Source organism: Rhineura floridana, chromosome 7, assembly GCF_030035675.1.
Source record: "Rhineura floridana isolate rRhiFlo1 chromosome 7, rRhiFlo1.hap2, whole genome shotgun sequence".
NCBI classification, from domain to species: domain Eukaryota; kingdom Metazoa; phylum Chordata; class Lepidosauria; order Squamata; family Rhineuridae; genus Rhineura; species Rhineura floridana.
In genome coordinates this window covers 40,119,041-40,140,141 of record NC_084486.1, presented here as the reverse complement: position 1 = coordinate 40,140,141, position 21,101 = coordinate 40,119,041, and the positions used below count along the sequence as shown (strand labels likewise).

General features: G+C 44.1%; 1 protein-coding gene across 1 annotated transcript in view; it reads right to left on the bottom strand.

Moving 5' to 3' along the window:
* Positions 1-10,550: 10,550 nt before the first annotated feature.
* IPMK (inositol polyphosphate multikinase) overlaps positions 10,551-21,101 on the bottom strand; it is a 61,718-nt gene continuing 51,167 nt past the window's right edge. The window contains exons 7-9 of the mRNA XM_061635348.1: positions 14,128-14,222; positions 13,682-13,730; positions 10,551-10,568 (exon numbers count right to left, since the gene is read on the bottom strand). Coding sequence (XP_061491332.1) covers positions 14,215-14,222 — 8 coding nt within the window. The 3' untranslated portion in view covers positions 10,551-10,568; positions 13,682-13,730; positions 14,128-14,214. The remainder of the gene's footprint in view (positions 10,569-13,681; positions 13,731-14,127; positions 14,223-21,101) is intronic.

The following is a 21,101-nucleotide window of genomic DNA, read 5'->3' as shown; positions in this document are numbered from 1 at the left end:
GGGAATCTCTTTAGTAATAAACCTGGCCGAACCAGTATAGCCAAACATTCCATTAATACTGGAGACCATGCCCCAATCAGATCTATGCCATACCGTGTGAATGGGAAAGTTTTGAGTGAGATCAAAAAGGAGGTGGAAGATATGCTGGAATTAGGAGTGATCAGGGAATCCATCAGTCCCTGGGCCTCAAGTATTGTCCTGGTTCCGAAAAAAGATGGAACGACAAGGTTTTGCATTGATTATCGGCTAATCAATAAAATCACGGTCCCAGATGCGTATCCTATGCCCAGGGTAGACGCAATGTTAGAGTTATTGGGGGCAGCAACCATTATCTCTACGTTAGACCTCTGTAAAGGATTTTGGCAAATGGAACTAGACGAGCAATCCAGAGCCAAAACTGCCTTCAGTACACCAGATGGGTTATATGAGTTTGTGACCTTACCCATGGGACTAAGGAACTCACCAAGTTCATTTCAGAGTCTAATCAATACTGTGTTGCGAGGCATGTCAGATTTTGCAGTGGCTTATATCGATGACGTGGCCATTTTTAGCAAATCGGTGTCTGAGCATGTCCAACACCTGACAACAGTATTAGAGGCCTTAAGAAAAGCAGGCCTCACAATAAAAGCTAAGAAATGCCAGTTTGGGCTAAAGGAAGTAATCTATTTAGGACATAAGGTGGGGAGTGGGAAAATCACCCCCTTATGGAGCAAGGTGGAGGCAATACAAGCGTGGCCTATCCCCTTAACCAAAAAACAAGTAAGGGCATTTCTAGGTGTGGCTGGTTTTTATAGGAAGTTTGTGAGACATTTGGGGGAAATAGCAACCCCCTTGCATGAATTGACCAAGAAGAAGTGTTCTGAGCGTGTGGTATGGACGGATGAATGTCAGAAGGCTTTTGATCTGCTGAAGCAAGCCTTGTGTAAAGGACCCATATTAATAGCACCAGACTATGAGCAACCATTCATCGTGGCTACAGATGCGTCAGACCTCGCGCTGGGAGTCGTCTTGCTGCAGGAGAGAGAAGGCACCAGACATCCAGTGGCGTATCTGAGTCGCAAGCTGACGCCGAGGGAGAAAAACTATTCGTCGGTCCAAAAGGAGTGCCTAGCGGTCGTGTGGGGACTGAATAAGTTGCGCCCATACGTGTGGGGACGAAGATTCACGGTAACAACGGATCATCGGGCCTTGTTATGGTTGCAGACTATGAAAAATCATAACACTATGCTGCAGAGGTGGTCCTGGGCCCTACAGGACTATCAAGTGGACTTCCAGTTCATCAAAGGCAAGGACAATGTACTGGCCGATGGACTTTCCAGGCAAGTGGCTGGGACTGCAGTGACATGACCAGACGGAGGAACAAAGAAAGACATTTTCCCCATAGAGACTTGTTATATTGTTAACACGACGTATAAATCCTGGAACAGGAATAATACTCTGCCGTTGTTTTAAGGGGGGGGAAATGTGATGTTCCTATATTAGTGTAAATAGGGTAAGTGCTGGTTGTATAGGAGATACATGGTAGGTAGAATGAAAGAGGAAGGGGGAGTGAATGGGCAGTAGAATGCTGGATGATTGGCTAGATGTTTAAAATGGCTGACAGTATAAAAGGAAGAATGTCAGGTAAATCTGGGTGGATGTGGTGTGGATGTGAGGTGGACGTTGGTGGGTTTTAGAGAGTTGTTTGTCAGGAGAGCGTGGAGAAGGAGGGGGGTGGAGTTCGGATTAGTATTAGATAAAACCATATGGTTATGTGCCTTATGAAGAAATCTTGTTCTCTGTGTTATTTAATAAATACTTATTTTGGTTTACCAAAGGCCTGATCCTTGGCTGGGGTTTCACAGACCAGAAGGGAGGGTGAGGTAAATACCAAGGCTGAAGGATAACAAATGATGGCAGCGGGGAAGGGAAGAATATAACACCACAAGTATTCAGAGCAAACCAGAATTATAAGCAGTCTGAGTAAATCAAAGGGATTGGGACAGCTTAAGCACGCAGTCACAGAGGTAACCTAATTGAGGGAGACACAGGCAGAGTCTCTGGGAATACTGGTTATAGGACGTGACTGGTGGTGCTGCCTAGCAGGGGGATCTGTTGAGATCTATGCTAGAGCGGAGAGGGAAACCATAAAAAAGGACAGTCTGGACTGGTGGAGTCCCTGATGGTGCCTAGAGACAGGCAGTAACCACGAGCAGGTAGGGACCTGACAGGGAGAGCCAGGGAAGGGCGTCACAGGTGGTGGCAGTAGCGGTGGGATACGAACCAAAGAGAGTCCCAAAGACACGTGGTGACAAAGGAGACTACGTCACAGGTGTTGGCTGTAGCAGTGAGATACGAATACTAGAGAATCCCTACCAGTGGTGTGGCAAACAGAAATAACAAAACAAGATTACTTGTGAGAGTGACTGGCAAAGAGTGTGTGGCAAAGAGTGAGTGAACTCAAACACCATGGCTGAATATATAAAAATGAAAAGAGAGGAGCTGGTGGAGAAGTGCATAACATTCAATTTACCTCACGAGGGTAAAGGGGTAGATGAATTGAGGGTAGCACTTATAGGATTTGCAACTGCCCAGCAAAAACAACCTGTCAGGGAAGAGATCCCAGAAGGATACTTAAGCAATCCCGCTTATATAGACTATTTGAGAGAGAAGTTGAGGAGGGAGGCTGAGGAAAAAGACAAGCAGAGGGTCTTTGAAACGGAAGAAAAAGATAAACAGCGAGAGTTGGAAGCTGAGAGATTGAGGATGGAAGCTGATGGGAAAGATAAACAGAGGGAGTTGGAAACTGAGAGATTGAGGATGGAAACTGAGAGAATGAGAGTGGATGCCGAGATACAAGGGGAAATATTAAAATTGGATAGAGAGAAATTTCACTCTGAGGAGACAAGGAAAGACAGAGATGGAGCAAAAATAAAAATTACTCCAAAGGACTTTGCTGTCTATGAGCCTGGTCAAGATCCTCAAATTTATCTCACAACCTTTGAAAAGGCAGCTCAGTTGTGGGGGTTACCTGAAGATAAATACATGCAGTATTTATCAAACCTGATTAAAGGGGAATTGGCTGAGGTATACCAATATTTCCCCTCAGACAAGCCCGTCACCTATGCTGAGTTTAAAGAGGCAGTCTACAAAAGATTTAGACTGGGACCTGACTATTTTAGAAAACTTTTCAGAAACTGTCAGATCCAAGCAGGGAGGTCTTTTGTGGAACTGGGAGCAAAATTGATGGATATATTTGGAAAGTGGATGAGTAGTGCCAAAGCTCAGTCAGTGGAAGAGGTGAAAAGCCTCATGATACTGGATCAATTATACCATCAGTTACCACCAGAAATAAGGCTCCTGGTCAAAGACCATTCCCCTACATCTGTGCAGGAGGCTGCTGAGATGGCGGATCACTTTGCCTCCAATAGAACTGGCTGGGTGGGGAAAACATCTAAAAGCACAGGACACCCCAGAGTGGATCTGTGTACCCTAAAAGTGAGGAGAAATTATGCTACAAATGTGGTAGACCGGGGCACCTACGTTTTCAATGTGAGGTTGCCAACCCCAGTAGTAATCCTGCTCAGACAAGGGCAGTGAAAACAGAGCCCAAGGCTTTAGAAACAGCGAAAAAGGTTCAGTTTTGCCAGATAAACTGGACAGAAGACCTTGATTCAAGTCTGAGAGAGGAAGTGAGTGTACAAGGGGCAAATTATTGGGCATTGCTTGACACTGGTGCTGCTCAGACGTTACTGAGGCCAGATTTAATAAAATCTGAAGAAATATTGTACGTCGCCCAGAGTGGCTGGAGAACCAGCCAGATGGGCGACTAAGAAATTTAATAAATAAAATAAATAAATAAATAAATATTACCTCAGGAAATGGTGAATATCCAAGGAGGGGTCAACCAGAAAGCTTGCCTGTGGCTCTGGTGAAAATGGCGTGGAGAGGCCGAGAGGGCAGATATAAAGTAGGCATTAATGCCCAGCAACAGGAACCAGTAATACTGGGAAGAGATGTTATGGGAGCCCAAGGGAAAATATATGTGGTGACCAGACAGCAACTTGGCAGAGAAAAAGAAGCCATGTTAAGGGGGGCTGAAGCAAACAGGGTGGAAACTGTTAGCGAGCCTCAGGTCACCATAACAACTACTAGCAGGCCTGCTGAAGGAGACAAACTGTATCAGCTGGTCTCTGGGGAAGAGACAGAGCATTTCAGAGAAGAACTGAATAAGGATACCAGTTTGAATCAAATAAAGGAACAAGCCCTGACCCAACAGATTCCTTTCACCGACAAACTGAGGAATCAAGTTGTGTGTGAGAATGGGATTTTATATAGACTGTGGATGCTTGCTGAGAGAAAGGATGAATGTGAACCAGTGAAACAAATGATGGAGGTGGTGAAAAAGAATTTGAGTCAAGCACAGCAGAAGCAAAGTTACTGGTATGACAGAACAGCCAGGGAACGTGTGTATGATGTGGGAGATATGGTTATGGCGTTCATACCCAGGAAACATGACACCCTTCATGATAGTTACAGTCACACACACGCCTTTTTTTTTTTGCTCCTGGGTTGAGAAAGAGATCCTTGTTAATGCCTTCTCCCACAACAACAGATATCCCTAGGAGCCAATAAGCATGAAAGGGAAGAGTGTTGGCTACTGAATAGAGTCTTTGCAATGGCCAACCCACCTACTTTCATTCTGATTGGCTTCAATCAGCAGGAAAGCCCAAGGCAGCATGTCAGAAGACTCTTCTCAGTGGCTAGCACACTCCCTTTTCATGCTGATTGGCTCATAGGATGCTGGAGACAGAGTGCCCCTGCTGGGATCCTGCTCCCAAAAAAGTAAGGGGTCTAAGACCCCCTGAGACCCTGGACTACTACACCCCTGAATACAGTAATACCTCAGTTAACTAATCCTCCAGGAAAGAGTTTTTTTAAAGGTGAAACTGACTAGCTTTGCACTGCTATGGATAAACTTTCAAGCCTGTTCCTTTGCTGTAAGGTGAAACTGACCAACCTGTGTCTTTGCTTTGCTATGGATATGCTTTCAAGACCCTACCTTTGCTTTGCTAGGGTGAAACTGACAAGCCTGTGTGTTTTGCCTTCAAGAGAGATCTTACTTTCTCCCAGGGCTGAGGAGGGAAAGACCTAATTCAGAGGACTGGGAGGAGGAAGGAGGAGGGGTGGGTGGGTGCCAGGTAGGCACCTTTAAAGCCCTTGTTGAAGGGCCCCCATCATCTATGAGCAGGTGTAGGAACCTATCCCTATTCTTTCCATGTTATTCCTATCTCAAAGTTTGTGTTAAAGAAGTAATGTCTAGGAACACATCTACTTTGTTAACTGAGGTATTACTGTATTGTATACAAAAATGTGTATGTTAGGATAAATTTGCATTAAAATGCTAGTGCATTTTCATGAGAATTTTTTTTCTAATTGCAAACTAATGTGGAAATGTGGAGAACCAAACTTAAGGCTGGAAAAATGGGAAACAGAGAAACCAGCATTGACAGATTTGCCCATCCCTAGCCATAGAGCAGCTGCTTTGCACGCAAAAGGTCCCAGGTTCAGTCCCCGGCATCTCCAGGTAGAGCTGGAAGAGACCCTTGCCCCAAAACCTGGAGAGTCACTGCAAGCCAGTGTAGATAATACTGGGCTAGATGGACCAACAGCCTGACTCAGAATAAGGCAACTTCCTATGTTTGTTTCTAAAAGGTTTCCCACCCTCCCTTCCAATAGCATCACCTTGTATCGCCAAAAGTCCCTTCCAAAGGTGCAGGAATGCTCCAAGACAGCTTTTCAGGGAGCATGAGAAATTGCTGGCAAATGAAAAATGAATTACCTTCTGTGCACATTGGAAGTACCTGCCATCTGCACATGGAAGGGATGGATTCAGGTCTAATATTTGCCTCCGTCTCTAAGATATGCTGCTCTATTTTTTCTCATAAGAATGAGCAGCAGACTTTCACATACAGTAAAAAGGTCATTTAGCAGTACCATTTGGGCATGGGCAAAACCTACTCCCTGTCCAGTCAGGTTCTGTTCCTCCCATCCCTTCCACAGTCTTGCCTATTGCAGTTCATTTACTTTATCTGTGTTTCCCACTGAAGTCCATATCATGAATGTAATCGCTGAAATAGGAGATACAGCTAGAGATGCACCTTGTATCCTACCACAGTGATCCCCCAAATTGTAATCCAGATTGCAGCAGCCCATTTCATTTGTCCCACAGCAGCTAGCCAGCATTTATCTGCATATCGCTGCATATTCAACTGTATAGCACCACACACACACACACTAAGGTCATATCCACACCATACATTTAAAGCACTCATACCACATTAACAGCTACAGCTTCCCCCTCAAGAACTCTGGAAACTGTAGTTTGTGAAGGGTGCTGGGAACTGTAACTCTAGGTGGGGTAAACTACAGTTCCCAGGAGTTTGGGGGGGAAGCCATGACTCTTAAAGTGTTATAAAAAACTGTAAATGTATGGTGTGGCTGTTGCTCAAGTTTGATTACTTGTAGCTTGGCTACACTTTCCTCCCATCATGAGCATTCACTACAAGGTCTTGGCTCATAGTAATGCTAGCTTGTGCCATGTAGGATACATTACACACCCGTGTGATTCTTGTCAATGAGATCCAGGCTGTCAGTAGTGGTGAGCCGCTTTTGTTGTCCCCTGCAATGTTACCCACAAGTGTAAGAACATAAGAGCAGCCTTGTTTGTCAGACCTAGGGTCACCTAGTCTAGCATCCTTTTCTCACAGTGGCCAACCTATGGGAAATGGCAAGTCTCATATGGAAAGCGCACAAGCAGGACCTGAGTGCAACAGAACTCAGCCCACTTGTGATTCCCAACAGCTAAATATCAATAAATTGCAGGTTCATACATTGCAAGAGGTTTTTCTTACTGGCCTATGCCCTCATCCTGACAATTTGGAATCCAATTTCTTCTGAGTGACGTTCCATACCATTCACACACCATGAGTGAATACTATCAGCCTTAAAATTTGCTTCAACATGATAAGAACATTAGAATTATAAAAAGAATTCCTTTCCCTTTAAGATGTCACAGAGTCTGCCATGCTTCCTCCAAATGAGCACCTCTGCCAATTCAGGTGCTGGCACAGCTGCCTGAGTGCTGTTATCATTCAACTAGTCGATCTAGAACATGCTTGCAGGTAGTCTGGGGCTGTGACCTGATGCTTGAAAAACAGGGATGGGGAACCCGTGGCCTTTCAAATGTTGCTGGACTTCAATTCCCATTCTCCCAGACAATCAGCCATGCTGGTTGGGGCTGTTGGGAGTTGGGAGTCCAACAGCACATGGGCCAGGCTTTCAACTTGCTATTGTGTAGTTTAACAAAGAGACAGGTCTACTTGATTTGTCCTGTCCCTGAGATCTTCACTTTGCAGGCAGCTTGCCCAGCTTCTGCTATGAACTCTTGAGAAATTAATTTCAGCTCATCAAGTCTTTCCTGAAAAGCAATCTACTTCTCAGTCTAGTGATTCTTATAGGCTTCGTCTGTCAGGAGTTCTGATATTTCAGGAAACGCTAGGAAGAAACTCTACATCCCCCTAAAACTTCCACTACCACTCCCCTTTGTCCCCCACCCCTGATTTGGTTTAGTGATAGTGAGGAGGTAGTTAAGGCTTTCCTCAGACAGATTCCTCACTACAAAGCTTCATTCCAAACATCCAAAAGACAGTTTGCTACATTTAATGAGGCAGATTACTACTCCCTAAGCAAATTCCATGGTTCTGTATTCCCTCTCCCTATGCAGAGTCCTCCTGAGGCTGGATTCCATGCAATAAAAGTGCTGGCTTTTCTGCTCAGTGGCTGCTTTCTCCTTCAAAGAAGTACAGTAATGCCTATTTCCCCCCATGGCAATTACTTATATGGAAGGAAGTAATTACACTCAGGGACACTACTGGGGTGGAGAATGACCTTACCTCTTGCCCTTGGTAACTCCTGTTATCAAGAATCAAACCTGCTCCTGTTGACACAGCCCCACCCATTCATCTGCACAGCTCCATCCTGGGTCCTGTTTCTTAGTCCCTTGACAGCAGGAATGGGGAACCTGTGGTCCTCCAGACGTATGTGGTCCTCCAGATGTATTTGGACTTCCACTCCCATCAGCCCCAGCCAGCATAGCCAATGGTCAGGGATGATGGGAGCTGGCGTTCAACAACACTGTCATCCTGCCCTCTAAAAGCAAGCTTGCCTGGTTCAGTTTGAGAACAAAATAGGGCCACTCAAAAACAAGACAGTGATTTCTACATACTAAGGAGACTCTCTAGGTACAAAGAAGACTGTAAGTATGCAAACTAAAACAAGCTTTTTTGTTTTCTGAAATTATCTCACAAGGACCGGTGAGCTTCTAGGTCTTACAGAATGCTGGTGGAAGTTGAGCTTACAGAGATACTAATACTAGGGTAACTCACCCCACTGTCTGAAAATAAAACTTCTTGGTTTATGCTGAATTCCAAAGACAGGAACTTCAATCTCTGTTACTACCTTTTGTTTCGGGGGAGGGGGAGAGAGAGACAGAGTATTGCCCAGTCACAGCTACGCTAAAATTCTGGATTTCTCAACTGTCTTCTTCAAGCATCTCTCACTTTTGCCCCAAAGAACAAAAATGGTGTCTAAAGGAACAGAAAATAGAAGGGACTGTTAACTACTAGCAGTTTAGGGTGCAATGCAATTTGCATTTACACCAGGCTGAGGGGGGTTGGATGTGGTGGATCTCCAGCTGAGCCAACTGGGTTCTGGCTCAGCTGGGCTATGCTGGCAGAGCTTGGACCTAGTCGGCTCAGCAGACACCGGCACAAATGGAGATGGCGTAAATCAGTGTAAGCCATCTTAAAGCCCCAAAAAGGGGCATGTCAAGGGAGGGGCCACGGTCAGGGGACTTAGGCCACATCCAACTTGTGTTCAGAGCGCTTCTACAGGACCCAATTCAGGCAAAAGCTACACCAGGGAAAAGGTCAGTCTAAGAAAATAAATACAACAGACATCAGTGGAGAGGGCTTACTCCCCAGTATTTGGGACAGCAGGCTTTTACTTTCTGGTCCCTGTGCATAGCTCCCAGCTGAACCAGAGTTCAGCCAACCCTGAGGCTCCTGAATGGCAATTGGATGTGGCGAAACTTTACGCTGGCTTCTCTTGCTCCAGTACAACTTATGCCAGCTTCCTCTGAGCTGGATTGCTCTGTAAGTCTATGGTCAAGATTTGTTGTGACCTGGACAGTTCAGGTATCAGTCGAACAGGGGAAAGGATAATGGAAGGCAGAAAGGAGAGCAAACTGGCCTACTAAAACCCTTAACAGCTTATAGTACGTTTCCTAATGGACAGTGAATAAAATGAGGTGTGGGTGCTCTAAGGTAAAAAAAACCAACCTCCCTGCACTATACAGGGATGTGTCATGAGGAAGAAAATTTAAAAAGAATGTCTTTTCACTTTCCCGTTTTCTACAGCTACCCCCAGTACAGAGCAATAAAATAGTCAGATTCAAGGTTAGCAGCCAGCGCTCCATAATACAACAGAGGAAGGCATGGGGAAGTAGAAAAGGGAGGAAAGTTCTTTTTCCTTTCCCCCCTTCTGAAACTCTCATCAAGAAGCTTCCTGTTCTATGCTAACTAGAACCCTGAAGAGGAACACTCTTCTTAGGGGGAAATGAGGACATTTTTGTTGTTATTTTTATTCCATAAAAGTTCTGCTAAACTTGCAAAAATGTCTCTCTCCTCATTACTTTTACCAGCATTATCCAGACGCCAAACAAAAGATTTACCGTCCTTTTCATGGTGTTTCAAAAGCATATGGAGCTAAGATCACTTGGGAAATATAGGAATCCTAAATGGCAGCAACAATTTATTTACCACTTCCTTCCCCGCATATGAATGCCTATGGTGTAATAAAGGGCATTTTATTGATTTATTTGATTGACAGCTGCTCCAGTTTAAACTTAATGAAGTGGAGAAGAAATGTGGGTCCAACAGGATTTAGAGATATTACTTTTCCCCTAATACCACCTCTAGTTTAAAGGTGTTTAGGTTTTGCTGTATGCAGCTGCAAAACTACATGATTTTGTGGACGACTACTGATAGAATTAATCTTGTTTCATTACAACAGGAAGACCAGATTAATTTCTCTCAGGTAATTATTGTTCACACATTTGGTAAGGGAGAAGGGAGCTCAATTTGGGTTTTTATGGCACAGCAGCACGTAGACTACAGGTGCCTTGTTTCTTGCAGTCATCACATACTGGTTCAGTTCATGCATAAAATGTTTCTTCAGTAAGCAACCAACCCTCATGAATTCCCAAAATGTTAAGAACAGGCCCACCACCCAATTAAAAAAAAAACATGAAGAAAGCATGCAAATGAGAGCCAAACTACATATGATGTTAAAATGCATGCTTTAGGGCCCCTCCAGACGGAGGGTTGTTTGCAACATCTCATTGACACAATAATAGCACATTGGTGGCAGATTGATACTGGAACATCCACACATCAGTCTGCTTTAATTCTTCTCTGATGCTTCCACAATGTTATTGCATCATTGCTGTTTGGAGGGGCAGTCTTGCACTATAAGCACAAAAGTGGGACAAAAAATAAAGTGAAACATTTGCAATATAAAAAGTTACAGGATTTCAGCAGAAAGTTATGGAATATGCTCTGATTAGAAACAAAGCAGTATTATTTATTTATTTTATTTCATTTTTAAACCGCCCATAGCGAATAGCTCTCTGGGCGGTGTACAAAAGATTAAAAGTACAGAAATACAAAATATCACAATAAATAAACTGAAACAAAGAGATTTAAAATTGTAACATTAAACGCTTTAAAATGCCTGGGAGCATAGCCAGGTCTTAACCTGGCGCCGAAAAGATAGAAGTGTCGGCGCCAGGCGTATTTCTTCGGGGAGGCTATTCCACAATTCGGGGGCCACTACAGAAAAGGCCCTAGATCGAGTAACTGTCCTCCGGGCTTCCCGATGGGTTGGTACCCGGAGGAGGGCCTTAGACGCTGAGCAAAGTGACCGGGTCGGTTCATAGCGGGAGAGGCGTTCCACAAGATACTGCAGTCCCATGCCGTGTAAGGCTTTATAGGTCAAAACCAGCACCTTGAATCTGGCTCGGAAGCAAATAGGTAGCCAGTGCAAACGGGCCAGAACAGGTGTTATATGCGCTGACCGGCTGGTCCTCGTCAGCAGTCTGGCTGCTGCGTTTTGCACTAGCTGAAGCTTCCGAACTGTCTTCAAGGGCAGCCCTACGTAGAGCGCATTACAGTAATCCAACCTAGAAGTTACCAGAGCATGAACAACTGAGGCGAGGTCATCCCTGTCCAGATAGGGGCGTAGCTGGGCTACCAACCGAAGGTGGTAGATGCATTCCTTGCCACCGTGGCCACTTGCGCCTCCAGAGACAAGGAAGGATCGAAAAGAACCCCAAGACTACGAACCTGTTCCTTCAAGGGGAGTGTAACCCCATCTAGAACAGGGTAAGCATCCACCATCTGGGCAGGGAAGGCATTCACCAACAGTGTCTCAGTCTTGTCTGGATTGAGTCTCAGTTTATTAGCTCTCATCGAGTCCATTATCGCGGTCAGGCAGTGATTCAGCACATCCACAGACTCACCTGTAGAAGATGAAAAGGAGAAATAGAGCTGCGTGTCATCAGCGTACTGGTGGCAACGCACTCCAAAACTCCTGATGACGGCACCCAGAGGCTGCATGTAGATGTTAAAAAGCATGGGGGACAAAACCGACCCCTGAGGGACTCCACAATGGAGAGTCCAAGGAGTTGAGCAATGTTCCCCAAGTACTACCTTCTGGTGACGATCCGCCAAGTAGGAGCGGAACCACTGCCAAGCAGTGCCTCCAACTCCCAACTCCGCGAGTCTCCCCAGAAGGATACCATGGTCGATGGTATCAAACGCCGCTGAGAGATCAAGGAGAATCAACAGAGTCACACTCCCTCTGTCCCTCTCCCTACAAAGGTCATCATACAGGGCGACCAAGGCTGTTTCAGTGCCAAAACCAGGCCTAAAACCGGATTGAAACGGATCCAGATAATCGGTCTCATCCAAGAGCACCTGGAGCTGACCGGCAACCACCCGCTCCAGAACCTTGCCCCAAAAGGGGACATTCGCCACCGGTCTATAGTTGTTCAGGTCATCTGGGTCTAAGGAAGGTTTCTTTAAGAGAGGTCTTACTACTGCCTCCTTGAGGCTACTAGGGACTACTCCCTCACTCAAGGAGGCATTTATCACTTCCTTGGCCCAGCCGGTGGTAGTAGTCCTGCTAGCCTTCACTAGCCAAGATGGACAAGGATCTAGAGCAGACGTGGTCGCCCGCACCAATCCAAGTACCTTGTCCACTTCCTCAAGCTGCACCAACTGAAACTCATCCAATAATGAAAGACAAGACCGTGTTCTGGACACTTCAATGGATTCGTCTGTCATAACATCGGAGTCTAGGTCCCTACAGATGCATGCGATTTTATTTTGGAAGTGCCCTGCGATGTCGTTACAGCGAGCTTCAGATGTTTCAATAGTATCTCGAGGACCAGAATGTAAGAGTCCTCGTACAACCCTAAAAAGCTCTGCAGGGCGGCAGAGAGATGTCCTGATAGAGGCAGCGAAGTGAAACTTAATAGGTCCCCCACCCTTGCAGAGGGAAAGAGTCGTCGTAAGTCTAAAACTCAGCAGGCGGTGATCTGTCCATGACAACGGAGTAGATGAAAAACACCCCACCTCCAGATCACCATTTCCATGACCAGTGGCGAAGATCAAATCAAGAGTGTGACCCGATACATGCGTTGGGCCAGTAACAAATTGAGACAGCCCCATGGTTGTCATGGAGGCCATGAAGTCCTGAGCCGTCCCAGATAAAACAGTCTCGGCATGAATGTTGATGTCCCCCAACACCACAAGTTTGGGGGACCTCAGCAATACCTCCGAGACTATCTCTGTCAGCTCAGCTAGGGAAGCTGTTGGGCAGCAAGGTGGGCGGTACACCAACAGGATTCCCAGTCTGTCTCCTTGACCCAGCACAAGGTGGAGGCACTCTAGACCAGTTGCCATCTGGACAGGATGCCTCGTGAGAGAGAAAGTACTCCTATAGACCACAGCGACCCCGCCTCCCCGACCCTCAGGTCTACCATAGTGCTGCACCGTATACCCAGGTGGACAAAGCTGAGAGAGAGCAACTCCTCCCTGCTCACCCACCCAGGTCTCGGTTAGACATGCCAGGTCGGCACCCTCATCCACAATTAAGTCGTGGACAAGGGAGGTTCCAACACGTTTGCAGGCACAAACAATATTGAAAGAGGGACTGAATATAACAACCCTGACACCATCATGAGAGAGTGCGTACACACACACACATACTGCTGTGGGCCCTGATCAGGAGCGGGACCATTGTGTGTGCATTGAGCGAAGGTTAACCCTTACCTCCCATGCTGTATTTCCAATAAAAATCTCCCTCCCAGCTGCTATATGACATGGGAAGAATGCTCCCATTGGTACCAATGGGCGCTCCCCTCCCATGTCCAAGAGCTTCTTGGGGTGCTTTTTGTCAGAATCATGGTGTAGGGCAGAAAGGTTAAAAAAGAAGCCTTCCCTGGGCTTCATGGTTCCATTCCTGAATGGGTCCCCCAGAAGCTGCTACTCATAGTTTTTTGTTTTTTTTAACTTACATGCAACACCAAAGTATGTATATATCACACACAGTTTGGCCCTGGACATCTGCAAACAGAAATACATTTAGATCCCCTTGGTGCAAATCAGGTGATTATATTCACAGAAAAGTGTAGCATCTAGTATAGGGCAGGTAGGCATGGCTTAGAAAAAAACAGACTAACAGTCAGCCAAATGGGGAGGTCTATCAGGCCTAATTAGGCCCACGGGTCAAAGGTTCCTCACCACTCATTTAAGAAATGTTTACTCTTGAGCAACACATGTTTAAACAAGACACAACACATTGGTAGGGCTTCCTTCTTCAGCGGGTACTGACAAGAAAGGACCTCATGGACAAATTATAGTGGATCCAAGCCAACTCCCTCCCTGTAATTTCCCAAGAATGCATTTGACAATAATAAGAGTATTGGTTTGTTCTGGCTTTCCCAAACTTATGCTATTGTACCTTCCATTTAGTTTTCAAGATGGGGATAAAACCACTCTATGGAATCTTGCTTAATAGCAAAGTGGGTTGTCATGTTGGTCATCCTTGTTATCTAGCTAGAGGTTAGGGATGAGAGATGAGAGATGAGAGACAGCAGAAACCTATTAAAAAGAACATCAACTATGCCATCCTTCATTATTATACAGTACTCAAAAGAAATACACTGTGCTTACTGAAAAAGTAAAAGAAAAACATGTGTGAAGGACAACACACTACTACTTATATATGAAGAGGAAGCCACTATACCAGAGATATTGTCTACTACAAGCAACAGAATAACTGAAACAGCACTGACATCTAGTGTTGAAATAGTACACTTTTTTCCCTTTGAATTAATAATAGTAATCAGGGTTTTTTAAAAAGAAGCAAGAGTATATTTTTGCAGGGCACCAACAATGAAGATTGAGTCCAAGGAAGGAATTTCTTTTTCCAAAACACACTGGACAACAATAAAATATTTTGTGCATTTATCAGAATTTTTCTTCTCTGGTTTATTCCTGCATTCAGTCATGTCTTGAAAGATTTATTAGCATTCCAGTAAAAATAAATGCCCAAATTAAGCTTTGAATTTGTTTGAATATAACATTTAAACAATAATAAATATGTTTTGTTGATTTACACACACACACAAACATGTCAGTTCAAAATCTAGAGATTCAGATCCAATCCAAATCCATTTAGAGCAACAGAAAAATTTACCAATACGTTTACAGGGGGGAAACTGCAATTAATTTTTTTGTGGAAAACCCACATCACAGGGACCTTCTTTCTAATGCAGATTGTTCAGTAGTAAAGGGACATTAGTCTACATGAAGGGCCCTCTCTTTTTGCTTACTACATCTTTGTTTAAATGCTGAGACCCATCATTGATCCTGATCCCAAGTTTTGGCTCAAATTATTTATTTTTGTGTTTATTGTATTTCTAGGCCACCCTTTACTGCAAAACGTTCATGGTAACATATAGAATTAAAACCCCATATATTAAATGCGCAAAAGCAGCAGACACAAAAATCAATGAAATGCAGCATCGTTATAAATACAATACTAAGGTCTTTGCCTGGTGCTGAAATGCTGGCACTGGGCAAGCTTCTCTAGAGTGGGAATTCCAAATATGAAGTGCCAGGACTGAAAAAGCTGGATTTTCCAGTGGGCTTTGACAAGCTTTTTTCCCCTGTAGCTTTTAGTACCTGAAATAGTCGGGGCTGCAAAGACAGCATTCGTGATTAATGATAGCATGTTTATGGTATGCTAGGCTGGTTGATTGCTTTTATGCTGCTTTTTATTATTATTGTGAAGCACGGTTGTTTTTAATGTTTTTACATTGTATTGGTTGATCTTGTCACTGTACACCACTTTGTGAATGAAGAATGTTTTCTTTAAAAAAGGCTTACACTTAAAACTTATTAAACAGTGTACAGCATGTGTTCTTTTGAACCTGACAAAATGCTGGCCTCTTTCCTCCCTCAGTTCCTCTGTGCCCAAATATGATTGCATGGAGCAGAGATAGCCAACATGGTGCCCTCCAGTTGATGTGGATATTTCATCCCTGATCTTTGACTATGCTGGCTGGGACTGGTGGGAGCTGGAGTCCAAACAACATCTGGAGGGCACCACATTAGCTACCCTTTTAAAAGAGTATGTTTGTGGGTGGTTCTCCTGACCAGATGGGAGAACCTGTCCTGGATGGGGTTGCACTCCCCCTGAAGGAGCAGGTTCATAGTTTGGGAGTTCTTTTAGAACCATCCCTGCCACTGGAGGCACAGGTTGCCTCGGTGGCACGGAGTGCTTTCTATCAACTTCGGTTGGTGGCCCAACTACGTCCCTATCTGGACAGGGAAAACCTTGCTTCAGTTGTCCATGCACTGGTAACCTCAAAATTGGACTACTGCAATGCTCTCTACGTGGGGCTGCCTTTGAAGACGGTTCGGAAGCTGCAGCTCGTGCAAATCGCGGCGGCCAGATTGTTAACAGGAACTCGGAGATGTGAACATATAACACCGATTCTGGCCCGCTTGAACTGGCTGCCTATACGCTTCCGGGCTCGATTCAAAGTGCTGGTTTTGACTTATAAAGCCTTACACGGCTTGGGACCACAATACCTGATGGAGCGCCTCTCCCGATATGAACCTACCCGTACACTACGTTCAACATCAAAGGCTCTCCTTCGGGGACCCACCCAGAGAGAAGCCCAGAAGGTGACAACAAGGAAACGGGCTTTCTCTGTGGTGGCCCCCGAATTATGGAATTCTCTCCCTCATGAGGTACGCCTGGCGCCAACATTGTTATCCTTTCGGCGCCAGGTAAAAACCTTCTTGTTCTCCCAGGCATTTTAACATTTTAATATCTACTTTTAACACCTACATCTATCACTCACAATCTTAATTTTAGTAATTTTAACATTAACATCTTAAACAGCTTAATATTTTAACTGATTTAATAAGTTTTTATACTTAACATTTTAGGACTGTGTCTGTCGTGTCCATGTGTTTAACTATGTTTAGTTATTTTGTTATATTGTCTCAATGTGTTTGATATATGTTTGTAATTGTATACTGGATATTTTTATGCTGTAAACCGCCCAGAGAGCTTCGGCTATTGGGCGGTATAGAAATATAATAAATAAATAAATAAATAAATAAATAAATAATTTATGCAGACTCCTGACACCCATGTAAGTGAGAAGCTTGCCTGAGTTACCTGGTAACCTGGGTTTGGAAAGAGGAAATAGTGGAGGCTTACGGTGTTCTTTAAAAAATATTTGAATTTATTTACAGATATGCAGGCTGACCATAGATAGAGACAGTTTAAAACACTCTACAGTACAATCCACTGCCCAACTTTAAATCTCTAGAGAGGCAACCCACAAAACACACATTCAAGATCTCAAAACCTCCCTCTTTCTCTGTCCCTCATGCAAACTGCAGTTTCTATTGCTTCTTTTCACACACGGATTTCAAAAACAGTCTGTTTCACTGTCGGACATCTCATACTGTAAGGAAGTTCATATTTAAAAGTCACCATCTCATTTAATCCTGGAGCAGCAGAAAACAAATTTATTATTTATTTATTAAATTCATACCCCACCTTTCTTTTCTTCATAGAAATCCAAGGCAGCTAACGTATGCTTCCCAGGTGGTCTTCCATTCATGCACCAACCAGACCTTATCTTGCTTAGCTTCAGCAGGGTGCTGGCCTCATGTGCCTTCAGACCATAGGATTTGCTCCCATCATAATTGTGACAGCCTTTCAAACTATTTAAAGACAGCTGTCTCAGTCACCTTTTTGCCAGGCTAAAATATGCCCAAGTGCTTCCCCCTTTCCTCATAAGACTTGGTCTTGAAGTCCTTCACCATCTTTCTCACTTTCCTCTGGCCATATCCCAGTTTGTCAGTCTCCTTAAACTGCAGTACTCAGAACTGGACACAGAACTCCAGATGAGGTCTGACCAAAGCAGAATTGGAATGGTGCCATTAACTTCTCATGATCTGGATGCAAGATTGAAATGTAATTCATAAGTGACAAACCCTTCATTTCCTTCTGCTGAAAAGGGTGGGAGACGTATGCAAAAGCATTTGAGGCATGTTTTACTCAATTGAGCAGAAAGACCCATAGGATGAATTAAAATCTAAAGGGCGTGATCAGCTATATGCAACAGCAACTGTTGTTCATATTAAGGGAAGAAATCTCATAACACTGCAAAGCCACTAGCTCCTTCAAGTTCTCTTTCAGTGCTTCCCAGTAGAATGTAAGCATCCACCTAATTTAGAAATAATATGCATAGCAATCTGCTAACAAACCAAGCCACTCCTAAGTAAAAAAACAAAAACCTTAAAGTCACAAAGCCATGCTCATAAACTGCTTGTTAGATTAGACAGCTGTAAAGGTATGGAATGGATTAGTAGCTGTTGGATATGTTGTTAAAATGCTAACAGAATAGCTTTGCTCTTACCAAGTCACCAAACTGTCTGCCTAGATATACAACATAAGGTCATCTTCTGTCTCAAACCCACGCACATATACACTTTCCTTTTTCTAAACAAGCTAGCATGGTTCCAGAATGTTTTAGAACAGTTGGAGCCCACCCTTGCAAAAAAAAATTTAAAAGCCACAGCCAAGCTCAGCAGTCTTCCTGACAATGTATGTGATCAAGTCAGCTCATTCACTCCTCTAACCAGAATCTATGTCTCAAAGATCCAGAGTTTCCAGTTCTGAAACTTTACTTTTGAGCTTCATATACTCAGTCTTCTTTTTTACTGCAGAAAAAGGAAGCATATCATTTTGTTCCTCAATTTGTACATGTGTATTTTCAAATTGTCACCAGGATTTTTCTCTTTCTTCAGGCTCTCTAGAAGTTCTACCACAAAGTGGGATCATAGATCCATCCAGTGGAGGCTGATCCACTAGGGCAAATAGGGCCTGCCCCACCATCCTCAGTCTTCATCCTCCAAGGCCACCTGTTTTGTAACGTACAAACCAGGTCAGGGGGTGACTCTAGCTGCCTGCTTCCTCCCCATTAGCCTCAGTATTCCCCTTGTACAACTCAGCAGGAGGATAGAGACATCCAAAATTTGGCTTTGCCTGTCGTTGACTCTATCTCCGCCTACTGTTGGGCTCCTTGCTTTCCGCCCCACCAGTCCCAATGGGCACCAGCCACCACTGGATGCATCTGGTCTCTAGTGTGCATATATATAAATGTGTGTGCATGAACACAAAAGCACCAGGCAGCAGATAGTCTGCCATTTCATATGCTGGCAAGACTTTTGGAACAGTTGGTAACATTAAATTTTCTAGCCAAAAGAACAAACACCCTCTTGAATTTTATATCAGTGGAGGGCAGGGCTATTGCAGAATAAGATAGCAGATTAAATCTTCTGAGAACACTGTTCAAATTTGTTTTCTGGAAACTTTTTAAGAATTAAGGTTTAGAGCAGTGGTCACCAGTGTTGCACACGGATGTGCACATGTACCCACTAAGGCATATCCTTGCGCCCATAGGTTCCCCTCTCCTGCTGAAATTAGGCATGAAAGAAGTATTTTGTTGTAGCCAACAGAACAGGTTGCAGTGTGTGCTTGGTTGCGTTACTTGTGTGGTGGCCACAACAGTTTTGATGGTTTGCAAATGTGCCCATGGGCCCAAAAAGGCTGATGACCCCTGCTTTAGAGAAACCGGGAGGGGGAGGGACCTGTATACTGCTCTCTGTATATGCCAGCAACGGTGTTATGTAGAGTGTAAGCTTCATACAATATCATACTTAAGCCCAACTTTATTTGGATGTCAAAGGAAATAACAAGCACAAGAACTCAGCAAAATGAATAGCCAGGAAGTTAGGGGTAGCAAAGGACCATACAGCTACTACACAGAGAGCTTATATATATGGATCTAACAACTTTGAAATTGCATCAGCAATCCAGCCTTCCTTCAGCACCACAAATATGGACAGGCCTATATGGAACAGAACAGGCAGTGTATGTGGAGATGTGAGAGACCTGAAATGCAGGATGGTGGATTTCCATTTCTTTAAATAATCTGACTGCTGCTTAGCAACTCAGCAAAGGGTTACTTGGTAGCTAGTTTTATTTATCAAGTTACTGGGTATCATTCCATAGATGTGAAGTCTCGGAAATGGGAAAAGCAGAATGCAACATTTCCCCCCTAAGGTTTCATTAAATTGAACAGCTACAACTGCCAAAAAAAACCACCTCACAGTGCAGATTCACAATTTGTTTCATATATTGCATCTATTACAGGTTCTGGGAAATTGAAGTGGCCTCCATCATCTATGACCAAAGTTCTTTTGGTTTATAAGCAAGGCAAAAGCAGTTTGGGAGGTTGATATTATTAGGAGAGAGAAAAAAATCACAGGAGAAAAGAACTGGTCTCCTCACTGATGTCTTCCACTGCAGACTGCAATCTCTGTGGCAGCTTGCTATAAAAAATGAAAATAGCAGAGAAAAAGCTACACATGATGACTGAGCACCCTTTGCAGGGTGGTCCTCACATTGGGCATGGCTTTGTGTTGCACTGAGTGCCGAGTGCTTTCATGCTTCCCATAGTCATCTGACTGGCCACTGGGAGAACAGGATGGTGGACTAGATGTGCCATCAGCGCTCTTCTTATGTTCTATTTTTTTTATTTCTTACTTCCAATTCTTTACCCAGTTGCTTTTCCCTGAGGTAGCACTCATAACAAAAGGGGGTAAAGAACCTTTTATTCCCTTCCTTCCACAACTGTCAGTTTGGATAGGCCAGTCATGCCAGAGGCTGTCAAGTAGGTTGCCAACAAACCCCTCTGGATAGGAGTGCTTTTTGGGGATCCATGGGAAACACTCACTAGGAGAAACAAAGAGAGCATCGAGCTCACCTGAATGTCCTGAGAGACCAAAGTAACTTGCTTTCCTCTGTCAAACCCTACTTATACACAGGTAGCATGCACCACGTGACTAGGCCATAACGTTAGAACAACACAGAGTTTTGGTCCAAATACACCCAAGACCCCAACAGCCAAATTTTATGTTTTCTAAGAATAAAAAGACAAGAAGAGGAAAAATGGAAGAGGCAGGATGTTGCTTCAAGAACCCTTTTACTTCAAGTCTATGTATCCTAACATAGCTATTAACAAACAGGCATCTGGCTTTCTCTTGTGTAGCAGCATAGATGGTAACTGAGAGATGCTGAGGGACAAAGAACTATTTGGCAACAGACATCTTTTAATGAGTTTCTGACTCAGATGTGCCTTGATTGGCAGGTAAGTATGTTCAGCCAATGTCAACACAAGTCAATTGCATCCCTCAAAATGACAGTTTGACACCTTTTGGAAGTTGGAAGAAAGGATATTGCAGTATTAACTACTGCCAGATTTCTTCATCTCTCTGCCAGACAGAACCTAGTCTGTACTTTGTATATTCATGGGGAGCTGTGACCTCTCCGCTAAAGCA